General features: G+C 49.5%; 3 protein-coding genes across 3 annotated transcripts; 2 read left to right on the top strand and 1 right to left on the bottom strand.

Annotated features, from left to right (window-relative positions):
- The first annotated feature begins 175 nt into the window (after positions 1 to 175).
- Positions 176 to 1929, top strand: LOC117653714 (mediator of RNA polymerase II transcription subunit 27). The gene is made up of 6 exons (XM_034399563.1): positions 176 to 533; positions 654 to 798; positions 912 to 1036; positions 1117 to 1210; positions 1305 to 1511; positions 1607 to 1929. Exons 1-6 carry the CDS (start codon positions 355 to 357, stop codon positions 1739 to 1741), a joined length of 885 nt encoding a protein of 294 aa, XP_034255454.1. The 5' UTR covers positions 176 to 354; the 3' UTR covers positions 1742 to 1929.
- On the bottom strand, positions 1888 to 4606 carry LOC117653222 (alpha-tocopherol transfer protein-like). The gene is made up of 7 exons (XM_034398743.1): positions 4447 to 4606; positions 3390 to 3546; positions 3025 to 3178; positions 2693 to 2794; positions 2498 to 2614; positions 2325 to 2418; positions 1888 to 2235 (listed from the first exon to the last, which is right to left on the bottom strand). The coding sequence occupies exons 1-7, from the start codon at positions 4604 to 4606 to the stop codon at positions 2024 to 2026; spliced, it is 996 nt and encodes a 331-aa protein (XP_034254634.1). The 3' UTR covers positions 1888 to 2023.
- Positions 4607 to 10088: 5482 nt separating this feature from the next.
- Positions 10089 to 14269, top strand: LOC117653968 (drebrin-like protein B). The gene is made up of 11 exons (XM_034400046.1): positions 10089 to 10348; positions 10573 to 10628; positions 10721 to 10833; positions 10946 to 11164; positions 11267 to 11431; positions 11523 to 11708; positions 11797 to 11926; positions 12006 to 12181; positions 12265 to 12325; positions 12409 to 12627; positions 12720 to 14269. Exons 1-11 carry the CDS (start codon positions 10266 to 10268, stop codon positions 12857 to 12859), a joined length of 1548 nt encoding a protein of 515 aa, XP_034255937.1. The 5' UTR covers positions 10089 to 10265; the 3' UTR covers positions 12860 to 14269.
- Positions 14270 to 14288: the final 19 nt, after the last annotated feature.

Here is a 14288-nt window from a genome sequence, read left to right on the forward strand (position 1 = left end):
AAAAAATACTCAAACCACCTTACACATATACAAATATATGTCCATAAAGAATGAAATTTCAAATCAAGTATATTTTACGAGATGTTTTCTTTATCAAAAGCACATGGTTGCTTAGTTTTAATCAATCAACAAGTAAATGCGAATGTGTTTTTGTCAGGCTGGTACCTCTGGCTAGCAGAAGTGTTGTTCTGCTGTCTTTTGTTTAGCGTTGTTTGGGTTTGGGCTGTCATAACCAAAAAATATTTGTAGCGGCTTTTCGATGTTATTATTTTCCTCAACGATGGAATAGATTCTCAAACATAGCTGAAGACTTTGTCTTGGAGATAAGTTGATAGCTTTAAATCGCCTGTGGAAATGGCCGTCGAGCCTCTGTACAACGCACTCAGTGCCATCAAGACACTGAGATCGAATGTAGCTGTCGCGTTTGAATCTTTGGGAAATGGAATCCGTTCGGACCATGGTGAGGATGGGAAAGAAACGAAATTTCTCCTCGAACTCCAAGATCAACTCACCGTCGTTAACAACAACCTGAGGTACCGTTCACTCCGTATGGGGCACTCTAACCTCAACCCCTCAATGAATGACTTCACTGTGTTTGTGAATGTATACGTTGTTTTAGGGTGGGTTTTTATTCCATTTTATTGTTTTTTTAGGGACGTAGAGCAGTCTATTGGAAATCTACAACCTCCACACAACCCTTTCAGTCTAGGTAACTCTGGCTACCTAAGTCACGAATACTCACATGATCGCCAGGCACTGTACAGCCAACTGGTTCTCAGTTATAAATGGACAGATAAGGTATTGTTTTCCATGCATTTTTATTTTGTATATTTATTCTTTACCTCTCTCTGTAACTTCCTCCAAATGCCTTTTCTTATAATTTTTCATTAATTTCATCTCTGTTTTATTAGGTACACGAGTACTGCAATCTAGCACATGCCCAGTTATCGCAGAACTCATTGACTAGATCGTACACCAATACAGCATCTGCTAAGAGAAGAAGAGTGCAAACCAGTAGTCACAATGTCCCCCCACAGTGAGTACATTAAAATTTACTGAATCATGTTCATTATTAAACAATTTAAATCTATTTTATCTCATTATTTTGTCAAACAGTGCTGTGGATAAGGTGATAACACAGATTGATCGTCTTCTGCCAGAAATGAGTGTTAGCATTACCCGACCATTTGCTACCAATGTGGTGCTGCATGTAAGTTCTCAAAATGTTCTTAAACACTATTTAAATCTTGGTTCTCCTCCTTTTGTTCATATACTTATATATACAAATGTTCATTTGCTTTCAGGTGTCTGTTGGAAGAGTACTTAGAGCAATAATAGCTTTTAAAGGTCTTTTAATTGAATGGATTATAGTCAAAGGTTTCATGGAGTCATTGGACTTATGGACAGAGTCTCGCTTTAAAGTCTTCCGCAAAGTAACTGAAAATGCTCATGCCGCTGTCATGCGCTTCTACATGCCCCCAATGCCAGAGGTTTCTGTGAAAAGCTTCATGGTAATGCACATTTTAAAATTATTTTTATAGCCTTTATTGGTTTAATCAGTTATTTCCTTCCTGTTGTTTTATTGTTTTCATTTGTGTTTTTTCAGACATGGCTCCATAGTTTCAACACTCTTTTCAGTGATACTTGTAAAGGATGCGGCTTACATCTTCGTAATGCAATGCCCCCTACATGGAGAGAATTTCGTACGCTAGAACCCTACCATGAAGAGTGTAAACCTTAAGTTTTACAATATTTTTGTTATTCAAATCCTTTTACTATTGGTTGTCTTTTTCCAAGGATTGAAAGTAAGCAATCATTGTTATCATTCAAAAAAAGGCAAATGAACTCACTGCACTGTTTGTTATTAGTGTTTACTGGTTGGGGAAAATAATAGTTTGGATGTATATATAAATGTTTTATTTAATTGATTATCCATGAAGATGGAAAGATGATACCATTTCCTCTGTTGACTTAAAATCTTACTGTACAATATTATTTATTATGTGAAAAAAAACTGCTTAAGTTAATCCACCTCAAGCTTACGGAAGCTACCTGAAAGGCCCTTAATGTCTGTTTTACCATCTTGTTTGTGTGTGGAGACCAACATATTTCCAGTTCTTAGTGCTGAAATAGCACCACTCCGAGCCTGCTCTGTAAACATGTCTAGGTTGACCTCCATCTGATCATGAGACATTATTTTGGGTCGCAAAGCCCGCAACTCTTCTTTCCATAGGGCTGAAAGCAAGACAAGCAGATTAGATAAAATTAAACAATGGATTAAAGTAAAATGTGCTTTCTAATTTAACTGGAGATTCTGTCCCTACCAATCATCTCATCCATGGGAATGTCTCCTCCGTATTCTTTCGGCAGAAGTTTTCTGTCAATATGCTCCAAGCAGCTCTCCAATGAGGTGAATATCTTTATAACAGAAAGTTAAGTCAGTGCCCAATTTAAATAAACACGTAACTCCTTGGAAAATTTGCGTTTGGAACTTTACCTTAATTCTGCTTCTAATTTTCTCGGAGATGAGACCCAGTCCCCAATCCAGAGCCATTTTGAGAGACGAGGGCACATTGATGCCGTACACTTCCTTGTGTCGCATGGGGACGGTGCGCTGCAACCGACACAACATTGTTAACTAAAGAGGTGCCTCTCTTTTGCTGACTAGACATGAATCAAAATTTGCCCTCACCTCTCCGTTTTTGACGATTCTCACTGCTTCCCTGGGCGTGAAGAGAGTGAGAAATGGGAGGGTGACCCCCGCCCCGTCCGCGAAGTGGACGAAGCCACGCACCTGTCAGACCGACACCAGACGAAATAGTACAGAGATCATCGTCCGACAATGACAACTACTGCTCCCACACTCTGCAGGGTGATTCCGCGCAGTGTGGGCGTCGCTCTGTCTCTCTCGCACCTCTACGGGACGTTCCATGAGTGCGAGAGAGACAGATGGACGGCCGCACTGCGCGGAATCGCCCTGCTGGCATAGAAAAGAAAGCGGAACCGGGAGAAGGTTTGCGTTACCTGGTCCTCCTCGTTCTCCAGCAGCACCTCGATGGCCATGGCGTGGATGCGGCACATGTCCTCGTTGGTCTGCTGGTGGGGGTCGAACACGCCGGGCCGGTAGATGATGACGCGGCGGCCCTTGTGGTCGCGCCGCGGCGACGGGAACACGTAGCTGCAGCAGGGCAGAGGCACAGGTCACCATCGCCCTCAACGAAAACCGCGGCATGCCCGCGACGACGACACCGCACTGCAGACGGACTCCGAGAGTCGTTGGCGTCGCTCTGTCTCTCCCGCACCCACGAGGGACGCCCCATGAGTGCGAGAGGGACAGAGCGACGAAAGCGCCTCTCGGAATCAGTCAGCTGGCTGGCACCTCGACCCACCCCTTGTCGATGAGCGCGGCCACGGCGGGGTCCTCGCAGTCCAGGCGACGGAAGGGCGGCAGGGCCTGGCGCAGCACCAGGTAGCGCGTCATGGCTTCCTGCACGATGGGCAGCGAGAACTTCTTGGGCCGCAGGAACCTCAGCAGGAAGTTGTCATCTGCAACGGGATCGGGACAGTCAACTCAAGGGGGAATCGAGAACGGAGGGTGCGTGGCGAGGAACATTTCGGCCATACGCACTCATTGACGAGCTCAAAAAAGGGATTCTTTATGCGTGCGCCGTGAAAGTAGGCAACCCACCGTCCACTGACCAGGCAAAAGAGTTAGCGGTAGCGCCTGCGAGGTAGGCCACTGATCCGACCCGTCACACACCGCCGTGGAGACGGTGGCCTACCTTGCGCCTGTGGAAACGCCGGGGCAGGTAGGCCACCGTCTCCGCACAGGTGTGTTGCGGGACAGATCCGTGGCCTACCTCGCAGGCGCTCCGATCAGGCGGTACAGTGTGCCTACCGTTGCCAAAAGTATGTGGGCAGCCAACGCGTTCTGGCCGTAAAATGGGACGTCCGGCGAGTCAACACGGGGAAAGGGCGCCTGCAGTGCGCGGGAGCAGTGAAACGAAAGTGACGCCGTCCTCCGCGTTACCGTGAACTAGGGTCAAATGGGACAATTTTGGGGTAGTTTGAGGCCATTTCGGGGTGATTTGAGACCATTTCGGGGTCTTGAGACACACTTTAAACCCCCGTTTTTGGTCACTAAGAAGGCTGCCATTACAACACGTGCGCTTCTCTTGATATTAGAATTTTTCAACGTTTAACCTCCTCCAAGGTTTAACAAGGAAGAGTAATCAAATGAAACTGGAATTACAAATCTACAGATTAGGATACTGTGCCTCGAATTCCCCCAAAATTGTCCCACATTACCCCGATATGCAGATCGGATGGCAACCCTGCAGGGAAACCGATTCCGCCGCTCGGTTTCCAGTGTCGGTTCCCGCCAACTCTAGAGCCTGCACCCCACACTGGAAAAAGAATAAACAGTACAGTGGCGGTAATACCGACCGGTGCGGCAGCGGATGATGGCGGCGTTCTGGTCCACCCACTCGCGCATGGCGGCCAGCGCCTGGGTGCGCGTCTGCTCCGTCTCCCGGAGCTCCTCGAGGGCGATCTGGCGGCCCTCCTCGCTCAGCGTCGTGTCAGTCGCGTTCGGCGCCGTCGTCATCCTGGGGACAAAGATAGAGAGGCACGCCATTGAGTTCAAAATTGCCAAATCGGCGTGCCTCCGCGCTGGCCTTGAAGTGCGCGCGCGCCCCGCCGCCGTGGCCGTGCAGCCCGTGCCGCCCCTCGGCGTGCTGCAGCAGACCGATTCCGAGAGTCGCTTTCGTCGCTGTGCCCCTCTCGCGCTCATGGGGCGTCCCGTAGGGGTGTGAGAGGGACGGAGCGACGAGAGCGACTCTCGGAATCAGTCTGCTGCCGTGTTGCAGTGTAGCAGGTCCCCGAAAGGCACGGCGACCTTCAGGGCCCTCTTGAAGGCGCCGGCGTGGTGGTGGCGGTGACGGCGTGGGCATTGTGAAGGGTCCAGTGGCCGAAGTGTGTCAGTGGGTCCAGGGGGGACCTCGACGCCCGAGGGTACTGCTCCTGCAGCTTGATGTGTCGCGTCATGTTCACGAGCCCCCTCCGGCCCCCTCCCCCTCCCCGCCGCTGTCACTGCACCGCACCGCGCGGCAAGGTTCGCGTTTGTCCAAGTTCACGCCGCCGAGTCGTAACGCCGCGTCAGAACACTGCGCGGTGTGTACCTCGTTGTGTACCCAGTTCGATTCCCGGTCGCTCCGCCAGACCGAAAGGGAGCAGTAATTACACAGTGGCGCGGCCGCATTGCAGGTCCAGTCCGGCGCCGCCTTGATGGAGCACCTACGCTAGTTGTGGCGAACCGGCGGGAAAGCCAGCGAAACCGCAACGAGTTTATGGGCGACTGCCAAGCGCAGCCATACGCGCAGTCATCGGCGCAGGGTGCCGCAGACCGATTCCGAGAGTCGTTTTCGTCGCTCTGTCTCTCTCGCACCCGTACGGGACGCCGCGTGAGTGCGAGCGAGACAGCGCGACGAAAACGACGCCCAGAATCAGTCTGCGGGCGAGGGGGCCGCCCGCTTCCGTCAGATGAGATCCAGGCCCGACTATACTTACTCCCTATTACGTGGCGCGGACTGCGTAAAGTGTAACGCGTCTCGATGCGAGGACCGCGAGGACTATCGGGCGGGCAGGGTGCGCTCGCTTGGCGGCACTAAAACTTTGTTTCGGCGCGCCGAGTCTGGAGAGACCGGGTAATCCATGTAATCCCAGTGCAGGCGCTGCAAGGCGCTGCAAGGCGCTGCAGGCACCCCGCGGTCAGGCGCGCGCGTGTGTGCACACTGCACACCCGGTGCAGCGCGCGCCCAGGCGGCCCAGGCGGCCCAGGCACACGCCGCACCGCAGTCAGATGCAGTCAGATGAGGGGCCCGCCGCCGCCTGCTGCCCTGGATCGGGCGGCCAGTTGCATTTCGTCATTTCGTCGCGAAATGCTGGAGAGTTGCGGTTTTTCCGCGAGAATGAGACGACGACGTGGTCGCATTGATGCTTTCATCTGGTGCTCCTGACTGGCGCCTTACTACTGCTTACGGCCCTTGCGTCATCGAGGCGAAGGAGACAGAAGAGGGAGGGGGGGGGGGCAAAGCCAAACAGACTGCCACTGACAGTCACAGTGACGGCGCCCTCCACCTCGACCACCTCGTCTTCTCGTTAAAGGTTTATTGGCACTCCTCGCGCCTGAGAAGGGCGCTCGAGCGTGCCGAACGCCTCACGCGCCCCATACAATACAACGCGCGGTCCATGCGCGCGTCGCGATGCGCCCATGAACGCGGCATTTCTCATGTGCATATGCATGCCTATGAGAAACCTATGGCTGCATGGCTGCACAGGTAGTGCGGGCCCTGACCTGCGCGGCGCGAGGTTCCTGCACTCGCCGGGCTGGCCGGGCCACGCCGCCGCCGTGGCGCGAGCCGCGGCGTCCTTGAAATCTCCAAGTCATTCCGGGACAGCCAGCAGCCAGCCCATTCATTGATTTTGGCGGGAGCCGCGCGGAGAAGCCTGGGAGTCCGAGTCGGCCGGGGATGACGGCGTGTCCTGACCAGCAGACTCATTCCGAGAGTCGTTTTCGTCGCTCTGTTTCTCTCGCACCTGTACGGGACGCCCCATGAGAGCGAGTGAGACAGAGCGACGCAAACGACTCTCGGAGTCAGTCTGCTGGTGGCCAAGGCCGGCCGAGGCCACGGGCTGTGGGTGACCCTTGATACGCGCCGCGGGGGTAGGCAAAAAGCGCGAGAGGGGAGAAGAAAGATGAAGCATTCAACGTCGCTCTCGCTTACGCCGATGCCGCCACGACGGCGCACAGCGCTCGCTCCAAGTGGGCGTAGCGGAGCGCGCAGCCAGCCGTCTGATTCCGAGCACTGCTTTCGTCGCTCTGTCTCTCTCGCACTCATGGGGCGGTCCGTAGGGGTGGCAAGTGTTCGGAATCAGACGGCAGAGCCGCAGAAACAGGCTAAGCCAGCCGCCGTGCCGTCATGCCGTCAGGAGAAGGTGACCCCAACCCTTCGAAGAAACTCCCGCCACATCCACACCCACGGCGACGATCTGGTCGCGGCACCCTCGACACGGGGAAGGACCAGCTTACATAACTTGCATGTCTCAAAGCAGCGAACACGTCGAGAACGAATCGATTCGACAGGTCGAGTACGGATAAAACGCCCGCCGACTTGACTGAAATCCAAGCGCTTGGCGTGTTTTCACTTTCGCTGGGATTCGATGCACCGCTTACGACACGCGCGAGTCCAGTGCGGCGGCGGCGCACCGCGCACCTACTAGGGCGGTGCGCGCTGGGCGGTTCGGGTGGCGCGGCGCTCTGGCGCTCTGGCCCGGCCGGCAGTGTGCTGGCTGTGCTGGGGCTCCTGGGCAACAAGGGGCACTCGCGGGGCACAATGGCGCTCCGTATTGCACGCCGGACTGCGTGACAGCCCGCGAGCGAATGAGGCGGACTCGCCGGGCAGACTGATTCCGAGAGTCGTTTTCGTCGCTCTGTCTCTCTCGCACTCATGGTGCGTCCCGTGTAGGTGCGAGAGAGACAGAGCGACGAAAACGACTGTCGGGAATCAGTGTGCTGGGGGCGGCCTGGAGGCGGGCCACTCTCCCCCGTCCCCGCCCCAAAAACAATCAAGACGGGCGTATGCGAGTCCGTTCCGCCGCTTTTGCCGTTTCTGCTGCTTCTGCCCGAAAGTGAGTTCGTGTCACTAGGCCAAGCGGCCAAGAGGACCAAAACAAAAGGGAGCACAATAGGAGACCAGTTAGTTTCGCCCGTTCGACCGCTCCTTTTTATTGCTTCCTTTCTCTATGTTTCGCCGCGCGCGGATTCCTTTTCGCAGGGATCTCACCTGTCGTCCGGGCCGACGCGTCGCGACGCAACCTTGACTTTAACCCGAGCGGCGGCGGTGGCGGCGACGTACCTGTCAGTGTTCGGGGCTCGGGCCGAGGCTGAGGGGCGTGCGTCGGCGTGCTCGGCGTGCTCGACGTGCTCGGCGTGCTCGACGTGCTCGGCGTGCTCGGCGTGCGCGCCGACTGGCCGTGTCCACTGGCGAATGACCGCGCCGCCCGCCGCGCCGAGTACTTATCCTCCAGTAGTCTCCAGCGAGGCCCCCCGCGGCCCCCTCCCGCTAGCAGGCTGGTGGTGAGGCTACGGCCCTCCCGCAGGGGGGCAGGCCGGGCCCCACGAACCACCGAGTGGGTGCCGAGGCAGGCGCGGAGACGGGGAAGGGGTGTTCGCCCCTCCCATAAGCATAGCCGCCTGAAAGGTAGGCAAAAGGCAATACTTTGCCCCCTGGGAGTAGGCAAGAAGTGCCACTTTGCCCAACCCAAAGGCCCCCTGGATCCGCCACTGTACCGAGGTCCCTCCCTGGCCGGGGGGGGGGGGGGGGGCTAAGTGGGTCTAAGTCGAGCAGTCTGAAAACCCTACGAACTATTTTGGGCCTTTCAAAGAAAAGTGACTTGTTATAACAAAGTATTTGAAGCATATTTCGATGCGATGGATACGGAAGCGCCTTTCAACTGTGGGAAAATTTAATTCGAGAATTGAAATGGCCTTCTGAATGGAAAACAACCTAAGTTCCTTAGTTTGCCCGCCACCCCACCTACACTTCAAGCCCCTAGGCCTATCAGCGGTAGCCGTTGTCCCCCGTTTTGGTGGTATTTCATAAAGTGGAAGCTGCCCCCGTTTCGAGCGAGCCGCGCCGCGTGCCGGGCTGTCGCCCGCCAGCCAGTGCCGAAAACCTGAAAACGCAACCTCATAGCTGCATAACTCCCGGAGCGCCCAGAACGGTGACCCGCAACAACCATCCAGCCTCCGCAGCGACAAGACCGACAGGGACGAGGGACAGGCGGCTGCAAAAATGCGAAATCCGCCTCAGTGCTATCCGCTTAGGGTGGCCCGCCATAACGCCGCCCGCCAAAATTCCCCCGAGTCATCGCTGCGCGCGTTTGGGCGCGAAAGCGCGCTCGCGGTGCGGCCCGCTGCTCCGGGGGACATCTCCTAAACGCCGGGACTTTGCGCCACTGTCAAGGCTTCGTTTTGAAACCCCAAATGCCCGCAGGGCCTCGCCTCGCCGCGGCCGGGCACGGCGACGGCGGAGAGTCGCGGTGGATTCTGTGAGGCGAGCAGCGCGACGACGAGGACGAGGACGAGGGCCTCCGTCGCGACGCCCAACGCGCCCAACGCGCCCAACGCCCAGCGGCAAGGCCCGCCGTGGACGGCCAACGCGTTTCGACACCACCAGACGGGCCTCACCAAGGCGCTTATCGATTTATCGCTCTCTTTGTCGGTTTTCGAACTTCGCGCCAAGCGACAGCCGAGCCGCTGTCTTTGTCTTCACACACGTCAACAGTGCTATCTAGATCACCGATGCTTTTTCAAAAACGGTAGTCCTTCCTGCCCGGAGTCACGTCGGTTCGTGCACCGCGCGGGAAAAGCGGGGAGGCGGAGAAAAGATCTCCTCACTTCACTGAGGACTCTTTGGGGTGAGAAAATGACTGATGATTGGAGCTTTCTATGGGGGAAAGAAAATTGTGGGAAATTAAAAGATTACTGCTGACTCGAGTGGCCACGGAAACATTCAAATGATCTGAATTTGTCACTCATTTGAAATCCAAAAGCAGGCTAGCGAACAGCACAAAGCTACATACAAGACATGTCATGTTGTTATCTCTTAAAGAAAGGAATATGAGTTTTGATGTAATTTTTTAGTCATAATTTGATATAGTTTACTTTCACTCTCTTATTCTCCCTTCACCGTAGCGGCCCAGAAACCATTGATGTTTTTGTTGTACAGTTGGCGTCTTCCTTCAATTACGATCGAATCTTTACATCGATCGGTCGTCACCGTCGGCTGCAGCGGGAGGCTGTGACGTCACCAGCACCACCAATGTTTAAAAGCTTTAGAAAACCATAAGTGTTAAAAATTTATTTTAGGGAAAGGCATTCTTATGAGAATGGTCCTTAACAGATTCGTTTTGTAACGCGGTGTTGAAGTGACAGTGCAAATCAAATGAGTGAAAATAGTGTTGCGGTTAGTCGCCAGCTTCACCTCCAGGGAGTTCCAAAATTGCCCGCCACTGTAGATAGAGCGCGCTGTGCGTTGCCCTCTTCAGGTCTTTGCCCTGTGAGTCAGTGACAGCTTCAGGTTGTGTTGTGATGAGGAAAACCTTTATCTAATCCGGATTCACGGCCAATATGCGCTGTGCGAAACTGTGAAGGCGAATCCTCTCAATTTTTGGACGAATAATTGGATTGGGATTCATTGAAAATGGCTGTAAATTTGGATAAACACAAGGAGTCAATGCTTGCTGCATGGAGTGAGGTCGTGGATGACAAGTGCCCAATAAACTGGTAAGTTTGCCTGTTCAATCCTAATTATCCTTTCGGTACCGGCATATTCTTTTTTATGTGCAACACTTTGTTGTTTTCCTGCGGATTGAAATCCTAGCCTCCACAAGCCCATTGCTGAGCGATCGAGGGCCGGTCTTAAGCATCTCTTGTCATCTTAAAACTTTTTACATTTTCTATTACTTTTTTATGATTTGTTACATTTTTCCATTGTTTCATGTGATCAGGGCGCTCTATGGATATGAAGGACAAACCAATCAGCTCAAACTTGTTGGAAAAGGAGGTAATAATAGTGATCATCAGTATGTAAATAACCCATTCAATTTGGTGCATTGACTTGTTAAATCTCATATTTGATTTATTTAAATCCCATAGATGGAGGCCTCTGTGAGGTAGCAGAGGACCTCAACAGTGGAAGCATTATGTACGCTTTTTGTCAGGTCCAAGACCCGAAAACCAGTTTGCCAAAGTATGTCCTCATCAACTGGGTAAGCAAGAGTTGCTTTGAATCTTAATTCTAGTCTAAATTTGGCTTGATACTCAGACTCTCTGTGAATTTTTAAATTGTCATCTCTTATCATCATTCCTGATTTGTTCCAGCAAGGAGAGGGTGCACCTGTTGTGCGGAAAGGAATGTGTGCCAATCATATTCGAACTGTGTGTGACTTTCTAAAGTGTGTTCATGTGACCATTAATGCCCGCACTGAAGAAGATGTTGATCCTAAATTAGTGATGGATAAGGTCTGCAAGTCTACAGGTTCAGCATACAACTTCAAAGAGCGTTCTAATCTGAGCAATTCCAACAATAATGGACCCGTGGTTAGCAAAATTTATGAAATTATTTTATCTGATTGTAATGACGTTTATCTAGTTATATAGTTACCAATCCAGCCTCTTCTTATATTCCTCCTTTGTTTGCAGGGCACTGTTTACCAAAGGGTCAATCCTGGACAAGAAATCAATTCTAAGGAGCGAGACAGGTTCTGGGAGCGCGAGGAGCAGGAAGAGCGTTCTCGACAAGAAGAAGAGCGTAAACGCCGTGAGGAGGAAAGAAAGAAGCAAGAAGACGAACGCCGTAAAAGAGAAGTTGGTGTTCTTCCTATCTGTGTTGATTAATTCTTTTTATCTCCCTTTTTGGGTGAAAATATAATGACACCATTATATTTACTGTTTGCAGACTGTCGAAGCAGCAGAGCGAGAGAAGCGAGAATCAGAATTGAATGTGAAAAGAGAAGTTGTTCGTAAAGCTGAAAAGCAGACCCGGGTTGATCAAAGCAATATGGATGGTGAACTTGATGATAGGGAACGAGAAGAAAGAGAACGCAGGGAACGCAGCGAAGTCCTCAGGAGACAACGAAGTGAGGTCAGTTCACAGGCTTCTTTTTCTTTTTCTCCGAGTACTGAAGTTCTAACTCATCCAAATGGTTATCTCTCATGAACTCATTTTTCAGGAAGCTCAGTCACTTATTTCAAAGCGAACTATTAATGCTAGAGCAATATTTGAGCAGAACTCGGCTGCTGGACAACTGACTAATCTAGGCCGCCGAGCTTCATTCCAACCATCCAATGATTCTACAAAAGGTTTAAACTATTTTAGTGCTTCCTTTATCTCTGCCTGTAATTGTTATTGCCAGTTGTTTATACTATGATAATTCCCCAGCTAAGAACGGTGTTTCAAGTCCAGAAGCAGTTACACCTACACAAGCCTTAGGCAGGAAGTCATCTTTACCCTCATGGCCTCCTATGCAATCTTCAGTTACATCGGAACCATTACAGCCAACCATACCGGAAACTCCATCATCAGTTGAAGAGATGGTTACACCTCAAATTCAAGAGGTATTTGATCGTATCTTATCGCAAGTCTATTATTTTATCTTTTAGTTGTATCTCTTACAATAAATGTTGGGTTTTCTGTTTAGAACTCACCTGAACCAGTGGAAGATGCAGCACCTGCAAGTGAAGATGACCGGGATTGGGAGTGTAAGTGTCATTATGATTCTAATTGCATACATCAAACTATATGTTATTATATTAATTATGGTTTTCCTTATTATTTGTTTTAGCTGAAGACTCTCAAACAGGAACCATTGTCAGAAAGTCTCATAAGAAGAACACTGAGGTCCAAAAAGAAAAGGCTGTTGAGACAAAAGTAGTTGCTCAACCCATTATTGTCTCAGAGCCTGATCCTATTTTTACCAATGGCAATGCTCTAGAAGATGATGATGAAGAGGAGGATGGTGACTTGGGCCTTAAAGCAAGAGCTCTTTATGATTATCAAGCAGGTGAGGTTTCAATGTTTATTTGTCAGTTTTATGTGCACTAATGTGAAGGCAAGTACAGTTTTATGATACATAATGTTGCTTTTATTTTGCAGCTGATAACACCGAGATTACATTTTACCCCGGAGATATCATTACGCATATTGAACAAATTGATGAAGGCTGGTGGCAAGGCTTTTCTCCTGATGGAACCTTTGGCTTGTTCCCTGCTAATTATGTTGATCTGTTGGACTAGTCCAAGGTAAGCAAGGATCATTCAGAAGTATGATTGTCATACACTCCCTCATCATAACCTTTAAACCAAGGCATGTTTTGTCTTCTATTGGGTAACAATCTTATTAATCAATGTGCGTCAAAGAAGACAATCTCTTGGGGACATTTTGGTAGCTATCCCTTGCAGCAGTGCAGTTTGTTTGTTTCCTCTTGAGGGCAAAGTGCTGCATGCTGTTAAGTCATCTCTGTATTGACCCCTCCCCACTTTTCCTTCTTTTACTCTCCCTTTATTAACCACCCTGATCTAAGAAAGAATTTGTAAACTTACTTTTAATTGATCAACTATTTTCAGTATTCTTTTTCAGTATTCAATTGTTTATCACTGCTGAAAAGTCACAATTTTTATTATTATGAATAATTTTAGGAAAATCTTGTTTTTACACCTTTGGTCTGATGAAATGCAAAGGCTTGAAGTCTCAAATCATGGAAAGATTTGATTTAGTTATGGTGTAGTTTGTTCCAATTACAGTACCTAGGTTCCATAAGTAAATGTATGAGAGATTTTACAACAACCCACTGATTTTATATCTCACAACTGTTGTTTTGTGGAACATTTTCCTACCAATCTCTTTATTTTGGCATCACAATTAATCTTTTTGTGTTGAGGAAAAAAGTTTGAAACTGACTTTGCAATTGTTGCTTTCTCTACATTTTGAGAGTTCTTTTATTTGTCTTTGTACCTTGATGTGTAAAGTCATGAGTTATCATGTATATTGTTTATATTGTCTTAAGTGTAGCTTTGAAAGTAAAGAAGAGTGCCATCATGATCAGTATCTGTGTCTAGGCCATTTCAGGCTTCTAACATTTCTCTATTTCTTTGTTGATTGAGGAAGGATAATGGTTTATGGAGGTGAACTTAAGTTTCAGTAACTTCCCTTTCAGATACTGACAATAATTAAAAGGTGTCTAGTTATAAATCTTACGTCATTAGCTTTCCCATAAAATCATGTTTTATACTTATTTTTAGTCTTACAGTAGTAAAAGTGACAGCATGGGCAACTGACTACTGTTTTCTTTTCTTGATGAATGATATATTGATATATATAGAAATTAATGCTTTAGTGCCAATATAAAAAGACTTTGTTTTGCATTTCTTGTTGAATAGATAAAAGTGTAAGACCTTTTGATCATCTTAAGGCACTTTGTCACGGACTAACTAAGAAATATTATTTGTAGATGTGGTCTGTTGTACACATTTATATTTTATTCTTATTAATTTCTTCATACATACTCCACATTGATTGTGGAAAGTATAATTTTTTTAATCCATATTTATTTGATGCACTGCAATGCCTTGTTATCTTTTTACAGAACATTTCTTTCCTTTATGTTTTCATAATGTCCTTGTTAATAAACATACTTGTTATTGAAACCTGTGAAGTAACTAAATA

This window comes from Thrips palmi, unplaced genomic scaffold (assembly GCF_012932325.1).
Source record: "Thrips palmi isolate BJ-2018 unplaced genomic scaffold, TpBJ-2018v1 HiC_scaffold_8, whole genome shotgun sequence".
NCBI lineage: Eukaryota > Metazoa > Arthropoda > Insecta > Thysanoptera > Thripidae > Thrips > Thrips palmi.